We start from the raw sequence: 17,083 nt of genomic DNA on the forward strand, positions 1-17,083 counted from the left end.
GCTGGGGTTTCTGTGGCCTGGCAGTCAGTTTGACAATCAGGAAGATTCGGCAGACATTTGGGACCTCTTTTTGCTGCTATTCAACACTTATTTCCCCTTCTGCAATCAGCTCCTTATTGTCCATACATCTGGGGAACTCTGGTTTCTAACAGTAACTCATTTCAGGTTAAGACCTTATATTTCTGTCTACCACTTCATATTCTGCTTGGCTCCCAGAAATGGTCACATTGTGAGGAGGCCGAACCAGTAGCACAGGACTAATGGCATTTAGAGATTGGCTTTCCACAGCTCTCATCACAGTGCATTCAGAGTATAAATGTAGACTGAAAACTAGCTCTCCTTTGGCTCCACTTAACAGGTGAAGAAACAGCCACAGGGTGTGAAAGTGTGAACATGTGGGAGAACTCTGTAATGCATTGTATTTCCTTGATGCAGTGCTCCCTCCAGCTGGAGAGAACGTCTTGATTCATGAGGGCACATCTACCACCTAAACTAAGCAATGTTTTTTCTCCTCCAGGGTAATATACTTATGCAATATAATTAGTATGTGGCACAATCACAAATCCCAACAGCTTGCTGAAATTCATGAAATTCAAGAAGTAATACTTTCTGAAATTATATCTAATTTTTATATATGCTTAAAATTAAATTAAATATAATTTTAAAACTAGTGATCCCTTCTGTAAAGACTTTAAAATGACTATATATGTATATCTTAATTGTTTCTCAATGATGAGGAAAGCATAAATGTCTGAACAGAATTGCATCCCTGATATTCAATTTGTGTGTGAATGTTTCAAATCATCTACATTATTATTCTTGATAGTTACAGATACTGAAATAATATTATCTTACACATTCATGAAGCAGAGAAGATAATTCATCTATCACATCTTGGAATTTTCCTGAGGCATTGAGTAGAAATAGAATACTCTATACTGTTCTATACGCTGCTTGAGAGAGCCTTCCCATGTGATAAAGAATGCTGTAATAAAGTTATTAATTTTTTAGATGAATGTCCATATAATCCCTTCAATTCATCTTTTGTCCTTTTAAAATCCTATGGGACATTTCCATAAGGATGATTTTCAAAGTTGCTTAGCAGACAGAGCTCTTGCCTAAGCTTCCAGGGGCTTTGGTCGGTCAGAAAATTAGCAGGCTATGCCAAGAGCACTAAATAAGTATTTTTACATTCGTCTATATTCATTCCATAGGAAAAAAAAAAAATGTTTTTTACTAAATATATGTTGTGACAACAGGAATACTGTGTCCTTGTCAATAGCTGCATGATAAAACAGAGACATCTACTGGCTAAAACACAAAATAGGAAAAACACCAAAATACCTTTTGTGGAATGCTAGATTAAGGCTTGTCAGACTTCCTTTGCCTCCTCGCTCCACTACTGATGTCCAAAATATGTTTTCCTTTAAATAGGCAGCCTTCTTCCCTTGGGGATCAACACATTCCAAATAACTCTTATCAAGGTATCCAAATTCCATTTGAGTACTCTGGTTGAAGGCAATAGCAAAATTTCCTTTGATTTCCTGAGAACAAAACCAGGCTTCATGGCACAGGTAGAATATGAGTGTTTGAAGAGAGATTATATATGAGTGTTTGAATAGAGATTTATACAAAACTAGACAAAACTTGCCGTCTCTGCAGAACAGTGAATATTCAGCCAGTTTCTGGCCTACCTCATAGGAAAAAATGGACATTCCTAGAACACCCTATTCAGCACCTGCCCAGATTATGCCTGCTAAAATCTGAGTCTAAATTATGGCCCTAAACTTGTTCATGTAACTTGTAGGCATTTTTCTATCTAGTATGTAGCTAGTCTGAGCTCACAGCAGCATGAGCAGTACCTTATAATAATAATTTAATAATAGATAATATATTTTGTGAATCAGATCTTCATAACATTACCACTTCACCTTTCAAAACGTGATGTGAGGACTTCTATATATTTGTTTAAAGAGCATTGGTACACTGTGAACGTGCTACAGGATACATCAGAATACATAAGGCTTGAAATAAATAAATAAATAAATAATAAAGGCTTGAAAATGGTTTAAAAAGGCTTGAAATGGTAGAACCAACATTTGCATTTTATACCTCCTCTAGGTCATTTTATCTGGGGAATGTTTATTATGCATTTTCAAAATACCATATTCCAAATGGCTTAAATAAATTTTCTAATTTAAAACATGATCATACAATGAACAAAATCAGAATGTTGGCTTATGTAGGAATAGAGCATGATTATCCAATAAAGATTGTACATACCCTACAAAAGAATCACAAATGCATAGTTATGACTTCATACTAACTTTCTGCAGCTTCAGTTAAATTCTGACTATATAGAGAAAGAATCTGAACAGTTTAGGGCATAATTCAGTCCCTCTTGTGCTATCAGATGTCACTTGGGGTGTCGGTCTCTACCATGCCTATCTGTCATCCTGTTTGCTGTAATGGCTATCTTGGCATGGCTTTGTAAATCTTTCCTGAGGCTGGAATACTTAGCCCTTTGCTTAATGTCTAACTCAGCCAAAGAACTGTTCTTAATCTATGCCTATCCTTGCACATCTTGTCTGCGTAGCCACAGTGGGAGATGAAACTCCTGGCAGCACAGCTTTAACATTCTTAACCACATCAATGACAAACTTGAAAAAGAAGGCAAGGAATTCTACTCAAAATACCTAGCACTGTTCCCAGATTCATCCCATGAGTCTTTTCATGATAGCTCTACCAGGACTGTTTCTCCATGGTTAAAAAGAAGACCAAAGCAGCACAACAATGTCAAGCTCCTCATTTGGAATAAAGGTTGGCTAAACTCTGCATGAATTTATAAAGATTCTGACTGTATCTTTTCCTAAATGTTTGGAATTCCATAGCTGCTGAAGTTGAATGATTAGAAGACGATAAACACTAAATTCACTACCAGTTATCAGCAATTAGATCTGAATATACCTCATTTACATCATTTGATAGGGTACTCAAATATTTACTACACCTTCAGAGGCTCTCTGAATCTATGGCTGGCTTAGGCCTTATTTTAAGTATCCTGTTTCCACTAAGGTGCTTAAAGCTTCAGAGTGCAATTTTACTTAATAGTGGTAAAACCCATGCTTCCTGAGTTACATCCTTTCAAACAGCAACAAGAATAATGCAAACAGTTACAAAAGATCCAACATTCAGGTTCCTTAAATGATTTGTGGTAGGGAATATCAGAGATTGAGTTCCATGAATGTATTCAGCAGACTGCTGTGTGTTGTAATGTTACTCCAACAGCACTTACTCAAGTTTGCCATCTGATTTTTGATGATGCTGATACTTAAGCTGCTTAATATTTTATGCAAGAAACACAGATTCTGTTCTGTGACAACTTCATTGTTTTTGCTGTCCTTGATGGTTTGTTTAGAACTAGTCTAAACAGGCTTATGTTTAGACCTTATGTTTATGCCTCAGTGTGCAATGTAGAATGCTCTGAATGCTACCTTTTGTTTTATGTTTACATAATACTTTGGCTTTACTAACTGCTTGGTTTATTCTCGTTTCCCAAGTGGTCAATTTTGCTTCGCAGTAATTTATTTTTCTGGTGCTGAATGTGGTAGGAAATTTTCACAGTACATCTACGTCTGACTAAATCAATTTTGTTTCTTTAATGGTTGGATTAAGACTAGAATCTTATTTAAGCTGATGCATATTTTCTCATCTCTTAGAATTAATTTTCCTTAATAGTGTATTTAACTTTTAGGGTTTTATTTAAGAAAAGAGATTCTAGGCTTTAAAACTTAATGAAAATCATAATGCAGTGAACCAGAGACAGGAGGAAAAAAAATCTTTAAAATGTCAGCATGAGATTGAATGGTTAAGAAGTTCCTTCTATCATAGGGAAGTTAGAAAGGAATTATCAAGTAACCGCGTTATTTGATGACTGTGCTATCAGTATGCTTTGGTAAGATTGTTGTATACTTAGAAACATACTGTAAAACAAATTAAATCATACTAAATATATTTTAATAAAATATACTGAAAAGATATCAATTACCTGCAGTATAATATTCTTTAAAGATTTGTAAAAAGATAGACATAAAACAAAAATATTATATATCAGGACTTGACTCTTAAGTTAAATCAAAGTTCCTTTTAGATATATTTGTATTTGCAAATTTGTATTTACAATTTGCAAATTGTATTAATTCAGAGAGCTGAAAACCCCACAGTGAATTAAGTCCTTTAGGTTGTGAGTGGAAAATATATATATGGCAATTTCTCTCTGTAGGATAGAATTTATTCTTTCCAGGAAATACAAAAATGAAAGGCTAATAAACAGATCTATTTATTAACATCCACTTTATTTATTTATTTGTTTGTTTGTTTAATTATTATAAGTCCATAGTCCCCATTGTTATGGGCAAAGTCTTAGAGGCATGAAATATATGTAACTAATAAAGCAACATGTGCTAGAATGTGATGGCATCCTCAAACATATGATATTATATGAAAGATTAATATATTTCTGTTGAAGCTATAGCTAATATTTTTAATATCATAAAAATGAGCTTAGCCCTGAAGAGGTCAGGCAGTTGGACTAGATGATCTTTGAAGGTCTCTTCCAACTGAACTATTCTGTTCTGTTCTGTTCTGTTCTGTTCTGTTCTGTTCTGTTCTATTCTATTCTATTCTATTCTAATGAGAAGATGTATCATATAGTGTATATTTCATGTAGAAGTCTGAAATGTTCGTATGGAAAAGAGAGAAAGAAAGGAGAGGCACCTTACAGTTAGGAGAAAAAAAAAAAAAAAAAAAAAAAGTAGAAGAAGATAGATAAAATTTGTAGGCCTTTAACTACACATGACTATATCGCAAAGGAGACAGCAACACACTATATTCATTTCCCTAACAATTTCTCTGATAACACAAGCGTGGGGAAATATTGGCATACTCTTTATATAAAACTATAGATTGATGTAGACATTTTATATAGAGCTGCAGTTCTGACATATATATAGAAGTTGACATGAAGCCAAGATAGAAAAACTATTTTAAAAGTGTGAGTAAAGATTACGTCTGGCTTCTGTGCCTGTCATAATTTCAAATACGGCTGACTAGCAAATCTCTTTGATAGATAACAGCAGTCTTCAGGTGGGAGGTCATCCCTGCTCACTGTATTAAATTGCTAAAAGACAGTTTCAGACAATGGTAGAAAGATAATAGAAGGAGGATATTTTAGCAATAATCATAACATGGTTGTCAGCAAATTAGATTTGAGCGTACACTCCAGGTTAATAATATGAGGTCTCAACTGGAGACAAATTTCATTAAAACTAAATGATAAATACAAACAGTGACAACCAAGAAAGTGAATTTTCAGTTTTCATAGTATCTCTTTTTGAAAACAGTTACATACAACTTTATGTTTTAAGGTATATGTTAACATCAAAATTAATAATATCAAAATAAGCAGATCTGAGTACACCAGATCTGAGGATTCCTCCCAATATGGAGATTGAACCAAAAGTTCTTAGAGCTAAGCTATTCATTTTGTTTTATTTTTCATTGCTCATGTTTGTTTAGCTCCACCACATTTGGAGCAAAACAATTACAGTTTTGCCAGCTTATTAATAGCCTATTTATTAACACATAGTAAAAAGACATCTCTTACCCCTGGAGACATTTCACAACCTACTTCAACGGTATTTTGTCTGAGAAATATTGTGCCAGCATTATCTGTTTGTTTTTTATTTTGTTTTGTTGTTGTTGTTGTTTTGGTTTGGTTTGTTTTATTCCAGTATCATCTTTGTAAATGTTTTATTTTCCATACTTTCCTCTATTTGAGGTGATAGCATAAAATGGTTCTGCAGTGTAAGTGGGTGCATCACAATAGCTCACTCTTGGAATTCTTCACTCAGAAGATGGTGAGGCACTGGAACAGGTTGCCCAGAGAAGCTGTGGATGTCCCATCCTTGGAGGTGTTCAAGGCCAGGTTGGATGGGGCTTTGGGCAACCTGATCTAGTGGTTCGGGTCCCTGTCTATGGGGTTGGAGTTAGATGACCTTTAAGGTCCCTTCCAACCTGAGCCATTCGATGATTCTTGCCTCTGCCCGCATTCAGCACTGCGGCAGGGGACAGCTCCCCGCCCCTGCCCGCGCCCCGCGGCTCCTCTTCCAACCTCCCCTCGCTTCCCTGGAGCTGACCGTCAGCCCAGCTGCTGGATGGAGAGCAGAGTCGCGGAGCATCCTGCCTCTTCAGTTTGTTAGGGGAGGGAGGGGGGAGGTTTGGCTTGGTTTGGTTTGCTTTGCTTTTGAAAAAGTTTTGAAACCCTAAACGAAATTTAGGGAGGTCAAATGAAACTGGCAAAAAGCTCTGCAGACATGAAATTATTTTATAAAGCCTTTAGCATGACTCCTGAAGTTATTTTTTGTGTGTTTATCTGTAATGTGGAATTAATCCCTCCCACTCTTATAGAGCAAATAAAACTTTTGCTAGATATACTTTATATTTTCACCTATACAAAATCAACGAATTGATTAAAATAGTTGCATAATAATTATGAGCAAGTACTAGCTCCACTGCTTTCAATAATGACTGAAAAATTCATGGATTTATGCAAATCCTACAAAAAAAAAATAAAAAAAGAAAAAAAGAAAAGCAGTAGCAGCAATTCCCATTAACTTTCACCAGCTCTGGATCTGCTAGCTCTTCTACATTAAGAAATAGTGGGAAAAATGCTATTTATCGTGACATAATTGATTTCAAGCATCCAGCTGAGATGGCCTTTTGCTATTCTACAAAAAATATTAGAACTGACTCAATATGGCTCTTAATCTTTGTTAGCAAATCCAAGAAATTCTGAGTGGCATTGTGTTAAATAAACAGTACTCAGGGTTGTCTCCATTCACGCTGAACTGAATAAATACGCTTCTTCCCAGGCTGTGTAGAGAGCCTTCATCTGTGACTACTTAAGGTCTCTGATATTTGCCAAACAGGTCCCTCAAGTATCATCCTCATGTCATGCTCATAATCACTTACAGCAGGTTTCTTCAGGCCTGTGTTGCCACTGATTGTGGTGGAGCTTGGCTGTCCAGCTGAGTAAAACCAGCACATAAATATATTCAGTAAATTTTAGGGATATGTACTTGATTTTCTACTATGTACCTAATACGCCACTAGTGTTCTAGTGAACTTTAATGGTCTCCATATTCAGATGCATACAGGCTCAGTTCATACTCCCTGGGCCCTCATTTTCCCATGTTATCCATGGGAAGATTGGCTTATACCAAACGACCTCTGTATTCAGCCACAATCAAGTGGACAAAGCCACATTTTACTAAATCTTGATGCTGAAATTCTAGGTGGTGCAAACCCTAAAGTCTTTCTTCCTTAAAAGAATAATTAAGTCTGTAAGTAAATTCAGTTTGGCCACCACAGAGTGCAGGAAAGACATATTCTGTTACTGTTATCTGAATAGCATTAATGCAAAAAGCAGTAATTTACCTGTGACAGAATGCAGGAGAAATGCATTTTTGTTACTGTTAGTTTAAACCAGAAGTACACCAGGCTATGTAAAATGGGAACGTTCCCTAAGCAGATTTATCCTCTCTGAGGATCTAGGTCTTCTAAGGCAAATACTAGTCTATGGAATGGAAAGTTCAACACAACGTGGAAGACCAGTAGACATGGTAAGACTTTGTGGAAAGAAAAATGAGTTCATGCAGGGCTCTCAAGCAGGAAAGGATATCAGTTACACAGAAAGGCTTCATGATTGAAATTCTGAAGGAAAAATTATGCCAAGGCAGTAGTATTCTTCCAGCTCAGGTAGACCTGAGCTAGTAGTATAAGCTGGTTTTAAAATACCTAGCTCAAATATAACTGTGCTAAGAGGTTTCAATGACCTAATGGTAAAATCTCACCTAAAACTGATTACTCTTTCTTCTGCTAGACTTATTATCATCATTGAGATCATGATTGTTTTATCATCATTAGTCTCCCATACATACTGAAATTAGTATGCAGCAAACAGCTACTCCTCAGACCTGCGGGACCTGAAGGTCAGGTCATTTTGCAGAAGTGGCTGTCCTGTTGACTACCTGCCCTCATCTTCATTACGACAGGTGTTGGTTCCTAGTCTGTGCAGTACAGCCCATCCCTGAACACATGCCACTTAAGAAGTGACTACTCAGGTGGAGCCACCATTGAACTTCATCGAACCATGAATAAGCGTCTAGAAGTACTTGAATTCACTAGCTTATTGAGAACTTGCTTCTGTCAGGCTGAGCTGAAGACAGATGAGTGGCGGCTCATCTACTGGTGAAATAGTAGTCACTTCTCATAGCTGAGGATATGATAGGGAGTATACACGGAGCTAGACAAGAAATCTTCAGTGAAAATCTCCCAGATGAGCATTTCTACCCTAAGCTTTTAAGGTGACATTCATCCCAGTGCAAAGAGACAAAAGAAAAGACTGCGCATCACTTAGTCCCCAGATGAGTACAACAAGAAGAGCTAATGTCAGGCTTAATGAATATCCCCGAAAGATCAATGCAGATCATTCAGATGGAGTCCTTAAAAATATTAATAATAATGATCCATGGAAAAGAGGAAATGAAAGGTCAGAATTCTAAATAATGTCATCAAGGAAAGAGATCAAGAGTAGCAGAGAGAAGCTGTTCAGTGATTACACATGTTGTCAGAGCCATTATCTGATATGTTCTTGAAAGGGCAATTGTGATTGAGCTGTAAGATGAATTAAATTCATGTTGTTCTGTTAAATTATTCCCCTCTCCTCCATCATATTTTTCAAAAATTAAACACTGTAGTCTATGTGGACTGTTAGACCTGTTCCTGGCATCTGAAACCAGAGGTTATGCTATAGAAGTAGAAAGAGATGAAAGGTGTACTCCGAAAGGGTAGATATGCATAAATAGTGGAAATTTTCCATTTGTAGTGATGGTTTGCATAACTACAAACATAATTGTAATATAACTGTAACACAACTGCAAAGGAAGCTGGGAGCCCTGTGACTGGCTAAGGACAATTTTGTACAAGATACAGCATGGTTTTCTGGCTACGGGTTTCTCTGAAGAACCTAAACCAGCTTCATCTATCTATCTGCCCAAATTGAGATCTAAACACACTTATCCCAAGAGCAAACACTTCTGAGAATATATAGGCAACTATAGCTAAGTGCCCAGGAAACTTGATTAGTTCTCCAAAAATAACAGTTTGCTTATAAGTCTTTAAGGAGCTGAACAATGACTCTTTGTCTTTTCTGCTTTTCTAAAGCCAGAGCTAAAGATACTGCCAGAATGCTTTAAAAGAAGATAATGTCATAAATTTAGATGCAGAAGGAGAAGAATATGTAATGGCTTGATAAACTTCAGTGCCTATGCAAACTCGGATCTGAAAAGTAATGAAACTTTATTGTCATCTGTTACTTAAATGGTCTAGATCCTACCCTGGAATAAAAATTTAGGAAACATTGCTAATGCTGTTTTAACTTAATTACAGTTTGAAACCTGTATTAATCAAATATACTGCCTTGGCTGTTAGATATGGCTCAAGTGAATTTTCCCCAAGTGTGAACTTAATGTATACTTTTTCTCTGCTTTATATAACAATTGCACTGGTGTCTTGATTATGTCAGAAGCCTTTTCATAGTGTTAGTTGTTGCGGAACTGCAAGGAGCAATTTGAAGCCTGTTCTATTATTATCTTTATCTTCTGCCTCAGTTTGTATGCTCTTTCTATGCAGAAGTCCTCACAGTGCTTGCAATACTGAGTGATGAGATGAGAAAGTATATTGCTTGGATGCACACGAAAAAAAGCTGAGTTTTAGTCACAATTTAATATTGGAAAACCACTCAGTTTTCAGAAGACTGCTAGCACTCCCTGACACCCAAAAAAGAGAAACAACATTATCTGGAGAAGCCTGTTAAGGGATGTTTTACTCATTTAATCAGCAGTAGATTCAAATGCCTTATACTCAGCTCATAAGGAAGGACTTTCAGCATGTCCATTCTTCTGGAAACTTTTTGCAATTTATAAGGAAATATTTTTAAAGTTTAATAAGAGTTGAATTTTTAATGTGTTTTTGTAGAACCATGGCTAAATGACATAAGATGCCAGAATAACTTACTTAAGCAGAATATTGTTTATTTTCTGAAGTGCAAATTAGAAATAACATGTCAAGAATTGCTAAGCTGTTATCATGGATTGATTACCTGAAATGCACAAAATTTTCAAGGCATTTCAGTCCAGAATACAGTTCCAGAAACATGTCCTAGCAGACAGGAAGTTTTGCTAACAAAGATCTAATCAGAGGATTGTTTTTATTAATATTATTATTATTATTATTATATTATTATTCTGTATCAGCATAGCTAGCCTAGCAGATTGCTACAGACCTTTCTTATAAACTCAGTGCTTCTGTTGGTATAAACTACATCTGTTCAATGGGGATTTACCAGGAAAATGCGATCTGCAGTGTAGACTCAGAAAAGAGAACCACTTCCTCTTCTTCTCATAGTTGCTATTGTTCTTTGTACTGATTCTCTGTCACTCTTTGTCTAATGACTTAGAAAATTTAATCAATTGCAATAATTAAAACATGCTGTGTGTGATTCATGCAGAACTTTAATTACAGAACAAAGTCTCAGACAAATAAAAGTTTGAGATTCTAGAAGCAGAATAAACCAAAGCACTTTCCTTTGCTGTATGTTTTCCCCAATGGTACTTACATCATACTTACAGATAATATCAAGGGACTGATTCTCTCCCTCTACTCCACTCTTGTAAGACCTCATGCTGTAGTCACCTTGTGTTCAGGTTTGGGCACTCCAAGTATAAAGACTTCAACATCTTTTGAGAAAGTCCAGAGGAGGATCACAAGGATGATCAGAGGGCTGGAGCACCTCTCTTACGAAGACAGGCTGAGGGAGTTAGGTTTGTTCAGCCTGGAGAAGGCTCTGGAGAAGGCTCACCTTACAGTGGTCTTCCAGTACCTAAAGGGGGCCTGCAGGAAAGCTGGGGAGGGAGTCTGAATCAGGGAATGTAGTGATAGGACAAAGTGGAATGACTTTAAACTAAATGAGGGGTGATTTAGATTAGATGTTAGGAGGAAATTCATCACTCAGAGGGTGGTGAGGCACTGGAACAGATTGCCCAGAGAAGCTGTGGATACCCCATCCCTGGAGGTGTTCAAGGCCAGGCTGGATGGGGCTTGGAGAAGCCTGGTCTGGTGGGAGGTGTCTCTGCCCATGGCAGGGAGTTGGAACTAGATGATTTTTAAGGTCCATTCCAACCCAAACCATTCTGGGCTTCTATATATATAAAACACTAAAAATCTCAGGCTTGTTATTGTGTATATTTTATTAGAAGAGCTGGCAGAGTTCAGATTTGCATGTTGCCACCATCTGAATGCATGGCTTGAACAAATAGCTAGTTATTGTCAATGAAATACTCTGGGTAGCAACTCTGGACATGCAAATTATATATTCAAGACCTATGCAATAACCTGTCTTGTATGCAATTTTAACACTGTCACACAGTGAAAGAAGGGGTGCTATAAAGTGACTCACCTCTTTCCTAGGATCTTTTGTATGCTGGTGAATATTTAGGCATAAAATAAATTCCATATGAGAGACTTTGAAAGACCAGTGTTTCCTAATTAAAATCAATGTGATGACAATCAGATTGCTGTGTTCTCATGATTTTATTTTCTAAGAACAATGCATGTCAAATAATTGTCCTTGTATTCTACAACTTTTTTTTTCCATACTATTATTAACATGCTGATGCAGGCCAAAATGAGGAAGCCATCAGTTTGACTGACAGAAACTGCAAGCTCAACAATTCAGATCTGTGCCATGCTTAGTATGTGTTTATTTGTTCTTTGAATTTTGAAAGCATAATTATATTATTGAGTAGGTTAGAGAACTCAAGCATGCACTATTTATTTCACAGTAATTTCATTGAAGTGGAGAACCTACTATACTTTATTTAAGCATCAAACCTTTTCACAGTGAAATGTGATACAGCCAACTTTCACAGTCTGGATGGCAGTTGTTGCTCCACAATAGTGTTTCCTTTTGTCTGCCTCTGCCCTGGCTACAGGCCATCACAAATTCCATTATTCAGCCTTGCCTATGTGTTCAGTGTTATTGCCCACATTTTATTTATCATGTTAACAAAATCTTTACTAAGATTGGCCTCTTTTTCTGTTGTGGGTAGCAGAAGCTTTAAAAGGATGTATGACCCCCTAAACAGCACAGATGAACCAGAATATGTCTTCTGGATGGGCTGTTTGAAGAACGAAGACAGTTTGTTCACACCTCACCTGACAGGAGGAATAAATGAATCTTATTCCCCTAATAAATACGACTCAAAAGAAAAATGGCAGAAGCAGCACTGGAAGGGAGGAATGCAAAACTTTCTGAAACACTTCAAAATATAAAAGGTGTTACCTGTTCTGTACTATTTTTAGCTGAAGAGGGATAAATACAGCACATAAGTACATGACGCTAAATATGAACCCTCATGAGTAATTTTGGTTTGTGCTTAGAAAGCCAACTTTGTGTTTATTAACCCACATCTGAAACAGGCTTACTGCTATTTTTCTCACAGATACAATGAGGTGGCATTTCCATCTCTAGAACTGTTATCACTGCTGTGGCCAATCGCTTCCCTTATGCTAATGACACCTGCAGTCTGCCCAGCTGCATCTCATTCTGGTTGGGTATCACAGCAATTTTATCAGACCTAGTGTGTCCTTGGAAGTACATAAAACATCACCAAATGGATTTAACAGCATCATTTCTGAGAAATGAAAGCAAATGCTTTTAAGAATGAGCTTAAACTGAGCTTTAAAACAGAAAATATTTCATTATTTCTAATGAAAACCTGGATTTACTTAGGACTCCTAACCAAAGCAATAATGTATTTTTATCCAAGTAAAATGTTATAATAGTTTTCTCGTCACTTTAACACTTTGCACACCATCTCAAAGTTGTCTATATGTATATTACCTTGAATATGAATAAGCAAACTTTGTGATAAAAACATTATGTTCTCTGATAAATCTATTTGTTTTCATAATATTGGTTCTGTAAATGAGGGTGACCAGCAATTCTGGGCAACATGACAGGGCATCAGGCATGAGGTGCCTGAAACTCACCAAAATGAATGATAACATATTTCATAGAACCCATCTCCTGAGACTGAAATCAAAGCATTATTAATATAAAATATTCATCTACTTCCATATTTTAATGATTATGAGAAACTGGGTTTACTCTCTTCCTACTGTGTACTTTCTAATGTGTTAATCCTCTCTACCTAATTCAGAGTCAATATCTTCAGTTCTTGTAACACCTAAAATTTGTCCAGATATTGCAATTAGACAGGCCTAGTCCCCTGAAAAATACCTCTTGTTTTCTTAGTTTTGGCTTTTGACTCATAAATTAATGCATGACTAGGAAGGTATGCACATACTAAACTGACAGCTTACACACTGTATTACCCAATCATTTCTCTGCATTGGATACAGTTTTACATAATTACACTTCATGCAGAAAACTAATAGATTAATGTTCTGCACATTGATAGGAACTTTATATTCTTCACTTGATAATTCGCAACACTACATATTACTTTCATTTGTAATTTAAGAAATAGTAAGAGGAGGTATGGCTTGCCTTTCTGAAATGAACTGGCTTACCACAGACAGTAAAACAGTAGGATTTTGACCATGTCTAGATGATTTTAATGTTTTCTCTCTGTGGAAAAATCAAAACGTTAAAACCAAATAATGAATGCAAGAGTCAAAACAGCTTCCATCATTCTGAGTTTATTTGACACAAACAGACCCTGACAAATACACTTGCATCAGTCTAACCAAAACATTGTTTATTTTGTTTTACAGATTTTGGCCATTGTGTCCATTCTGTTCATCGTACTGTCCACTATTGCTTTGTCTCTTAACACACTGCCAGAGCTTCAAGAAATAGATGAATTTGGGCAGCCAAATGACAACCCTCAGCTAGCACACGTTGAAGCTGTGTGTATTGCTTGGTTTACCATGGAGTACCTTTTGCGTTTTCTGTCCTCACCAAATAAGTGGAAATTCTTCAAAGGCCCATTAAATGTCATTGACTTACTGGCTATCTTGCCATACTATGTCACTATTTTCCTCACAGAGTCCAATAAAAGTGTACTGCAGTTCCAAAACGTCAGACGTGTGGTTCAGATATTTCGTATTATGAGGATCTTAAGGATTCTTAAACTTGCCAGACATTCAACAGGCCTTCAGTCTTTAGGTTTTACTCTCAGGCGGAGTTACAATGAATTGGGCTTGTTGATATTGTTTTTAGCCATGGGAATAATGATATTTTCAAGTCTTGTATTCTTTGCTGAAAAGGATGAGGATGCTACAAAATTTACCAGTATTCCTGCATCATTCTGGTGGGCAACAATTACTATGACTACTGTAGGATACGGCGACATTTATCCTAAGACTTTGTTAGGTAAAATAGTTGGAGGACTTTGCTGTATTGCTGGAGTGCTGGTCATAGCCCTGCCCATACCAATTATTGTGAACAATTTCTCAGAGTTTTACAAGGAGCAGAAAAGACAAGAGAAGGCAATTAAGAGGAGAGAAGCACTTGAGCGAGCTAAAAGAAATGGCAGCATTGTCTCCATGAACCTGAAAGATGCCTTTGCTCGCAGTATGGAAATGATAGATGTAGCAGTAGATCCAAGTAAGCCTGGAGAAGCAGCTAACCCGAAGGAGACAGTCGATGACAACCACCTCTCCCCAAGCCGGTGGAAATGGGCCAGAAGGACAATGTCTGAAACAAGCTCAAACAAGTCTTATGACAACAAATACCAAGAAGTTAGTCAACAAGACTCCCACGAGCAATTAAACAATGCTGCAGCGTCCTCCAGCCCACAGCACCTCAGTGCCCAGAAATTGGAAATGCTATATAATGAAATTACTAAAACTCAGTCTCAGCCTAATCTGAATGCCAGTTACCAAGACCAGTCAGCAAAGCCACCCATGTATGAAGAAGAAATAGAGATGGAAGAAGTTACAGGCCAGAGAGATCCGTTGCCACCCGGACCTACAGACATCATAACGGATATGAGAAGCACATCCAGTATTGACAGCTTTGCCAGCTGTGCCACTGACTTCACAGAAACGGAGAGGTCTCCCCTTTCTTTGTTTCCTAGCTCTCACTTGCAGATGAGATTCCCAACCGATTCTGTTAACCCAGAAGACAACCAAAGAGTAAGGAGTTCTCAGTTTATACCATTCACAAAAGACAGAATGTTTTCTCCAACAGATATCACCTTTGACTATAATCCAATTGACAGAGCTCTTAGTGATGGCAGTGGATCCCAAGCTGTTTTGCATGGTCACTTACATTTTGACACTGCCATGGAAAGCCCCAAAAGTTCTCTGAAAGGTAGCAATCCATTAAAATCCAGATCCCTTAAGGTTAATTTTAAAGACAATAGAGGTGGTGCTCCACAAACGCCACCTAGCACTGCAAGGCCACTGCCAGTGACAGCAGGAGCAGACTTTACCCAGGCTACCCCTCAGCACATCAGCACCATTCTCCTGGAAGAAAATTCACCCCAAGGTGAACGACCTTTACTTGGTGCTGACGCACCAGGACTTTGTCAGGGATCTTCCAAAAAATCATCCCCTCTGTTTCCCAAACAAAAAATTTTCACTTTCCCTTCAAAAGAAAGGAGAAGCTTCACCGAAATAGACACTGGAGAAGAAGAAGAGTTTATGGAGTTACACGGTATAAAACATGAGAAACAACAGGATATCAAGACAAATTGCTGTGGGGATAAACACGGTGATGGCAACCATTTAAGAGAGGAGCCACAGGTCAGCTCTTCACCCAAAAGCGTGAGTCACAACTGTACTCAAGACATTTACCATGCTGTGGGTGAGGTAAAGAAAGACAGTAACCAAGAAGGTCACAAAATGGAAAACCATTTATTTGCTCCAGAAATTCATTCAAGTCCAGGAGAAACTGGTTACTGTCCCACACGTGAAACTAGCATGTGACTAGTTACAAGAGCAATAAAAATACTGTTTCTTAAGCCACAGTTAGTAATGCCTATGAACTAAAACATGGAAAGCCTCAAAAAGTGCATAAAATGTTATTTTTGCATGGCATGAAGAATTGTTTAGTTTAAATACTGTTTAATTAAAAAAATAAGACTGCTTTTTGTAACAAATTGAAAAAAAAAAAAAAAAAAAAAAAAAAAAAAAAGGAAAAAAATTGACTCAAGAACAGTGAATAAAATAAAGAGAGCTCTGTTAGGAGCCAGTGTTCTGCAACATCTGACATTTTTGATCCTTTCACTTATGATTGTAGACAGGTTTTGAACTCTTTTAACTTTTTTGTTTTCTTGGTTACAACGAATTTTAGAATTTGCACATGAAAGGATGAAATGTCAATGCATGCATTCATAATGATGTGAAACAAGGTGCTTCGAGCTTGCAAAATGCATATATATGTAAATAGTTTGGGGTTGGGGGGAAAGCTACTGTTAACAAGGATTTATGGAAAAAGAATTTCCTGGGACACAGGTACTTCCTTCACAGCGTGCTGCCTGGAGGTTTTGTACAGACTTATGTTGCAAAATTGCAACTTCTACTTAAAGCATCTCACATATCTTGCTTTCTGTTAAAAAGCTCATGATATATCTGTTAATTAAGGGACTACAGTATTTTAGTTTACCTGTGCTGTAAATTGTAGCTGTTTTTTGTTGTGTTGTTTTTTTTTTTTTTTTAATTTGCATAATTTTTGTTATTGCATTTGTCATTTTAATTAATGATCCTGCGAGGAAAAGCAAAGATTTAATGACCAGAACTTGAAGCATTTGATACTTTTATAGAATACTGCCAACATTTCATAACTAAGAAAAAAAAAATGTTCCATTTTAAAATTAATAAAATAAAAAACAAACAACATAGAATTATTTCTGTGGCAATAAATTGTGCCAAAGGCTATATAGACATATTCAAAAGTTCTCAATCATAGTATATTTGATCTTAACAGAAA

General features: G+C 36.8%; 1 protein-coding gene across 1 annotated transcript in view; it reads left to right on the forward strand.

Moving 5' to 3' along the window:
* KCNB2 (potassium voltage-gated channel subfamily B member 2) overlaps positions 1-16,258 on the forward strand; it is a 193,927-nt gene extending 177,669 nt beyond the window's left edge. The window contains exon 3 of the mRNA XM_032181892.1: positions 13,921-16,258. Within this exon, the coding sequence (XP_032037783.1) occupies positions 13,921-16,080 (2,160 nt within the window). The 3' untranslated portion in view covers positions 16,081-16,258. The remainder of the gene's footprint in view (positions 1-13,920) is intronic.
* The last annotated feature ends 825 nt before the right edge of the window (positions 16,259-17,083 follow it).

This window comes from Aythya fuligula, chromosome 2 (genome assembly GCF_009819795.1).
Source record: "Aythya fuligula isolate bAytFul2 chromosome 2, bAytFul2.pri, whole genome shotgun sequence".
In the NCBI taxonomy this organism is placed as follows: Eukaryota; Metazoa; Chordata; class Aves; order Anseriformes; family Anatidae; genus Aythya; species Aythya fuligula.